This window comes from Carlito syrichta, unplaced genomic scaffold, assembly GCF_000164805.1.
Source record: "Carlito syrichta isolate Samal-C Ts95f unplaced genomic scaffold, Tarsius_syrichta-2.0.1 Scaffold315379, whole genome shotgun sequence".
NCBI classification, from domain to species: Eukaryota; Metazoa; Chordata; class Mammalia; order Primates; family Tarsiidae; genus Carlito; species Carlito syrichta.
Genome location: NW_007259475.1, coordinates 121809 through 128433, shown reverse-complemented (window position 1 = coordinate 128433; position 6625 = coordinate 121809). Strand labels below are relative to the sequence as shown.

Below are 6625 nucleotides of genomic sequence, written 5' to 3'. Positions count from 1 at the left end.
CCACTCACCTCAGCCTCCCAAAGGTGCGGGATTACAAGCTGAGCCACCGAGCCCGGCTTAGTAGTATAATTTTAACCACATATGTTGAGTAAAATGCTTCAGTTGCCACATTGAAAAGGTAAAATAAACAGGTACAATTGGCTTTCATAATGTTTTTTTCATATAAGAGTTTATCCTATATAATACTCTTTCAGTGTGTTATCAATACAAAAAGTATTGAGTTGTTTTATTTCTTTTTGTACTAACTTTTTGACATGTGGTGTGCATCTTAACTCTACAGCACAAATTAACTTTGTCTGCCTACATTTCAAGACCTCAGCGACTACCTGTGACATATGGCCAACATATTGGAAAGAGCAGGTCATGTTAAAGAATGTTCCATTTGGGTCACTGCCCCTACAGTGTGTGCTGAAAGCTACCTGGGCAACGGAGATTCCCATGACACAGAGTCCTCACTAGTGAGAAGCGGCCCCTCCACTCTCTAACAGAAGTAGGAACATTGAAGTCACTAAGAAAAAAAGAGATTTTTATAATGTGGTTCACCTCCCCCACCAAAGACATTGAATGTAACTTCAGTTTTAAAGATGTATGGCTATTCTTCATAAAGGAGCATTTTGTCCTCACTCACAATCATGGACGCTCCCCTCACCCAGGATGATCTGCACAAGTTATATCCAATGTTGTGTCAGAACCCACAAGCAGAGGTGTCAGAACCAACCTGCACGAGTGACCAGCAGGGCCCCAGAAGGAGACCCTGAGGAGCCCAGTGAGAAGAGGTGTGAAAGCATCAGATGGAAAGGGTGTAGAGGGGCTAGTGTAACATGCTTAGCCCAGAATAGCAGTGAATATATTAGTTATATAATAATAATATTAATATATTAGCATGTGACCTTGTCTTAACTCAGTCATCTTATTAGAACAGACTCCAAGGATCAGTGCATGAAGGCTTCTTTCTGTGCATATTAGTCCACAGGGCTTCACATCTCAATGCTATTGACAATACAGCAGGTCTTGTAAGTTAGTTAGCTTATTCACATCCCCAGTACTAGGTTTGAAAACCAATATATTTGTGAAGGTGATTAGAGGAAAATTATTTTCTTGAAAATCATGTAGTGTTGTTATTTTTGTTTGTTTGTTTTTGGTTATCTTCAGTGTCTCACTTTGTTGCATGCTGGAGTGCAGTGACACACTCATGGATCACCACATCCTTGCCCTCCTGGGCTCAGGCAATCCTTCCTCCTTAGCCTCCAGAGTAGCTGGAACTATGGGCATGAACCACCATGCCGGACTGAATATTATTATTTTTATTATGATTTTTGTAGAGATGAGGTTTTGCTATGTTGCCTAGGCTGCTCTGGAATTTCTGAACTCAGGCAATTCTGTCTCCTCATACTCCCTAAATGCAGGCATTATTAGTGTGAGCCACCCTACCTGGCCCCAATCTTGTAAATTAAGACTTCAGTATCCAGATTGACAGGTATCTTGTTGAAGGGACTTAAACTGACATAAATGAAACTCTGACCATAAATTGTCAGGAGAGAATTCTGGCACAAGGAGCATGACTAGGCAGTCGATCGTCCCCAGTATTACCACCAACACACACTCTACGGTTACTTGTCAAGGAAGGAGGGAAGGAAAGGTCACCATTGCTGACCATAGACATCAGGGATAAAAGTGCCCATGATTAAAGAAGAGAGGAATGTGATAAGAAGGGCCAGGAGGTCTGTAATGAAGGGAGGAGAGGAGATGGGGCATGGGATGAGGCAGAGCAGGGAGGGGTTGGAAGTTCAGGCTCTGAGCTGAGTCTCCTGGATGGAATCTTGACTTCACTCTCTATTGTCTGGGGGGACTCTGGGAGATCCTGTTGTTGTTTCTCTCATCAGTAGACTGGAGGAGAGGTTGTGCCTTGAGCATAGAGCTGCTGTGGGGTTACTATGCATGAATGATTGGGATGAAATGTCTACAAAACTGTTCAAAGGGCCTGACATGAATGAAAGGTTCAGAGGTAGGTAGTCATTTTATCCCTGCATCTGCATGAGCTAATGATACTTGGGGGATAGCGTTCCTCCAGTGGGCAGCAGGGGGCACTGTGGGCTTTGGTTTTTGAATCCTGATAACCGCAAGCTGCCTAGTAGTGCTCAAGTGCAATGGACTTTACAGATGCTTCTCTTGAGACTTCTTCTTTTGGTTAAATTACACTCTCCATGCTTGACAGCCACCATATCCTTCTACTGAACTTAGAAAGTTGCCATAAGAAAATGACTGACAGTGGTGGGAGAAACTATGGGGGGAGGGGAAGGGGGGTGGAACTAGTGGTAGTAAACATCTCGGGACAGGGAGACACCTGTTATCAACAAGGGGGCCTACATGAAGTACATTTGTATACCTAACCCTTAACTGTACCCCACAACATCATAATTAAAAATATTGTTTAAAAAAAAAAGAAAAGAAAATTGCCAGCCCCAAGCACTCAGCCTCAGGGCTCAGACAATAGCTCAGACATACACTGATAAATGGAGATTTGCATTCAGTGCTCCTCTGTTTTTGAGTTCCAAGTATAGGATAAGACAGGGGCTTGGTAAGTCCAGGTCTCTGGCAGAGCTCTTGGAAACCCAACACTCCACATTGGCCTTGATTTCCTTCTATCGCCTGCTTCTCAATTTCTCTACATGTCAGATTATCCCAGGACACTAAAGGGAAGATCCCTGCTTTTTCCCGTAACCACAGATCCTGGGGCATCTTTGCGTTTCTCTGCTCCATTTAGCATCAGTCATGAAATGTTATGTTTCAGATTTCTGTGCTCTGCCTTTGCTGACCTATACATTATCTGCATCAGCCTTGTGGGGAGCCTTGGCCAAGCCCACCTACACTCTGAGCACCTACCCCACTGAATGGTATCAGCAGCACCCAGAGAGGCCTATCGTACCTGATGAATGTTAAGAGTGATGAAAGCTGCAAGTGAGTAGGGTTCCCTGATCACTTCTCATGCTCCAGCACTGGAGCTGACCACTACTTGACCATCTTCAACATCTGGTCTGAGAGCAAGACTGAGTATCACTGTGGAGAGGGCCACACAGTTGATTGTCAGTGTGATGAAGCCACAGTGACACAGACAACAGGGATGTTGGCCAAGACCTTTCTTCCTGCCCTTTCCTCCTCAAGGACTCAAAGGGAACAGCCCCATGTCCCTCTCCAGGACTCCAAGACCTTTGACTCTCCTTGTTGAAAACTGTGTCATCTGCACCTCCATCCCAAGTCACCCCAAGGCAAAGGCAGACACGGGTCATAACTGAGGCCCTTTTGACAACTCTGCACGCTTTTTCCTCAACAGCAGCCTGTGGAGACAATGCTGGAAACAACAGGACAATCCAGGCAAGAAGGGACACAGAGAGAGTGACTAGACTGTGAGGATGGTGTCCTCCAGAGTCCCATTGTCACCTGTGTCTCATCATGGAAGAAGGGACCTTTTCTCTCATTTCCAGGAGTGACCCTGAAAGTCAGCTGCAGTGATTATCAAGACCCCAGGTCACCATCGAGTGTGAGCAGAATCCTGTCAGGATTTAGAAATCAGAAGGGCACCTTTGGCCCTCAGGGGAGGCAAGAAGGTTCCTAGACCCAGTGAAGGATGCAGAAGTGGTATCCAGAAGGTCACGGGATCCAGGGCATGATAGCATGGACAGTACACACAGACAGCACAGCATGGCTTCCCCAGCTATAGGGATACTACAGTAACATTTGACAAATGCCTGGGTACTGTCCTTTTGCCATGCTGGCACATGTAATAAAGTAAGATATATCCTTGCCTCAAAGGCTTTCCCAAGGCCAGGCTCAGTGGCTCAGCCTATAATCCTATGCTTTCGGAGGCCGAGGTGAGTGGATTGCCTGAACCTGCAGGTTCAAGACCCATCTGGGCAACTTGGTGAGACCTCATCTCTACAACAAATCAAAAATTAGCTGGGCGTGGTAGCGCATGCCTGTAGTTCCAGCTACGTGGAAGACTGAAGCAGAAGGATCGCCAGAGGCCAGCAGGTGGAGGCTGCTGTGACTGGGAGCATGCCACTGCACTCCAGTCTGGACAACGGAGTGAGACTCCAACTAAAAAAAAATTTTTTTCCAGGAAACCGTGTGTGTGTGTGTGTGTGTGTGTGTGTGTGTGTGTGTGTGTGTGTGTGTGTATGTTTATCTACAGTTGGCTGAAAACACTGAAAAATGCTCTTCTGTTTGTCACTGTAATAAATGTCACAAGTGACAACCAAATCCCTGACCCCATGACTGCAGCATGGAAGCCCTCATGTCCCCAGACCCTGGGAGTTTTGCAGTGGCAGCCCAGAGCTTGTTCCTGCTGAATGGCTGTCTTACTTCATCAATTCCCCTCCTGGGACAGCCTACTCCAAATGACCTTCCCTGTGGTGGGGTAAAGGCAGGGCTCTCACCTAATTCATGAGTCCTAGGGACACCACCCTTCCCTGGGTCCCTTGGGGCTGAGCCTTTATCTGGTAACCACAAAGCAGCAGCCTCTGAGTTGGGGTGATTTGCATCCCAAACAGCTTTCTCCAGCCAGGGGATAAGAGAGCCCTGGGAGGACCTGTCCAGCCTGGACCTTGGAAGGCAGCATCAGGGGAGCTTCCAACATGGTCTGGATCCCTCTCCTCCTCAGCCTCCTGACTCACTGCACAGGTGCTGTCCCAGGGTCCCATTCAATTGCCCAGTTCCCTGCTAACCCTGACATTGAGCTCAGCAGAGTCCTGGCTGTGGGGAGCAGGATGCTTCTGAACTTGCTCCAGTAGGGTCTGTTGGGGCTGAAATCCCCCTCCACAGTGCCTGGTACTCATGGGTGCCCTGAGGCCCTTTTATCCTTGGAGCTTGTCCCGACCAGGCAGGGGGAAGGATATTCGTGTGGTGAACCCCTCAGTTTCAAGAATGTTTTTCTCCCATTTTCTATCCTTGCAGGTTCTGTGGCCTCCTATGTGCTGACTCAGCCACCCTCAGTGTCCGTGTCCCCACAACAGACAGCCAGAATCACCTGTGAAGGAAACAACATTGGAAACAAAAATGCTTACTGGTACCAACAGAAGCCAGACCAGGCCCCTGTGTTGGTCATCTATGAAGATAACAAGCGGCCCTCAGGGATCCCTGAGCGATTCTCCGGCTCCAACTCAGGGAACATGGCCACTCTGACCATCAGTGGAGCCCAGACTGGGGATGAGGCTGACTATTACTGTCAGGTGTGGGACAGCTACAAGCCTCACAGTGACACGGGCATATGGGGAAGACACACATAAACTCTTAATTTGTGTCACTGTTTTCCTCCAGCCCCAGGAGGTCTGTGGACACACCCATAAGCAGGGCTGGCTCGGTTCACCCAAAACAGACACATCCAGGCTACCCTTCTCTTCAGCCCTCCACATAGGCTCTACAGTGCAAGGGTCATGCATAAATATTGCCTGGCTGATCCAGAAGTATCAGCAGAGTTTGGGCTGTTGTGTGAGTTAGAGAATGAAGGCCAGAGTGGAAGGACACACAGAGGCAAGTCCAATAGTTATCTTGTCCCTCGTGAATGATGATATGATGGTGACGGGGCCACTCCTAGGCCAACTGTCTACCTCAGTCCCCAGAACTACTCATCTCTGCTATGGTGGCAACCTGTGACTCTGAAAAGAGAAAATCAGTAGAAAGAACACTGTGATATCCACCCAGATTCCTCTTTAGGGTGACCAACTCAGCTGAGAACCTCTGACAGCTCAGTGCTGTGCCCTCACTAACAAGTACTGTGAGTTATTTCCTTACTCTAAGATCCCAAGGCCCTGCCTCAATTGTAAATGACCTGGAAGAGCCTCCCAGCTCCAGAGCTCCGGATTCTAACCTAAATTTCCAGTGTGAATGTCCAATTGCCCAGCTTTCATTTCTTTAGAATGAAAAGGAGCCTGACATGCTGGGCCCTCTGGGTCCTGAAGTTGGAAAGTCAGATACTCCTGCTGGAACCCCTGGGTAGAAGGAACAGCCTCACCTGATACAGTGACCACAGATGCAAGCACGGTGTGAGCCTCAGACTGACACTGCCCACCTCCACACTCCATGTTCTGCACAGAATTATTCTTTTCACCAACCCTAAGAAATATATCCATAAGGTCAGTTACAGAAAACACAATAGAGCATGTCAAAGTGGTCAGGTAAACACCACCACAGCCCACCTTTGTCAACAGGATATCGATTCATATCTCTATCAATGACAAAAACACCAAATAAAGAATCTCCAAAAAATAATAGCAAAAGCCAAGAAAAACTGTAAAATATAAACAATTGTTATTGATTACATGTGAAGGAAATCCTGTTTATGATATTTTGTGTTAAATAAAACATTATTTAGACAAATTTACCTGTCTTATCTCTTCATATTTATTGGGGCAACTAGACACTAGGATTCACATGAGGCTCTCATCATGCTGGCATTGACTTTATGCTCTTTCCTTATTGACAGGAATTGTAGAATATAATAATGTGTCCTTTATTTTGTGGGAGATGTCCAGCAAGCACCAAAATACTAAACCCCAAACATTCCAATATGGAGGGATGACTTTTCTATTTCTCGCTCTTGGGAGTACATGGGCCTCACCAAAGTTTCCAA

General features: G+C 46.7%; 1 gene segment (V, D, J or C); it reads left to right on the top strand.

Moving 5' to 3' along the window:
* The window catches only part of LOC103275248, a 13557-nt gene extending 8275 nt beyond the window's left edge, over positions 1–5282 (top strand). The window contains 2 exon segments of the V gene segment in view: positions 4609–4677; positions 4951–5282. Coding sequence covers positions 4632–4677; positions 4951–5282 — 378 coding nt within the window.
* Positions 5283–6625: the final 1343 nt, after the last annotated feature.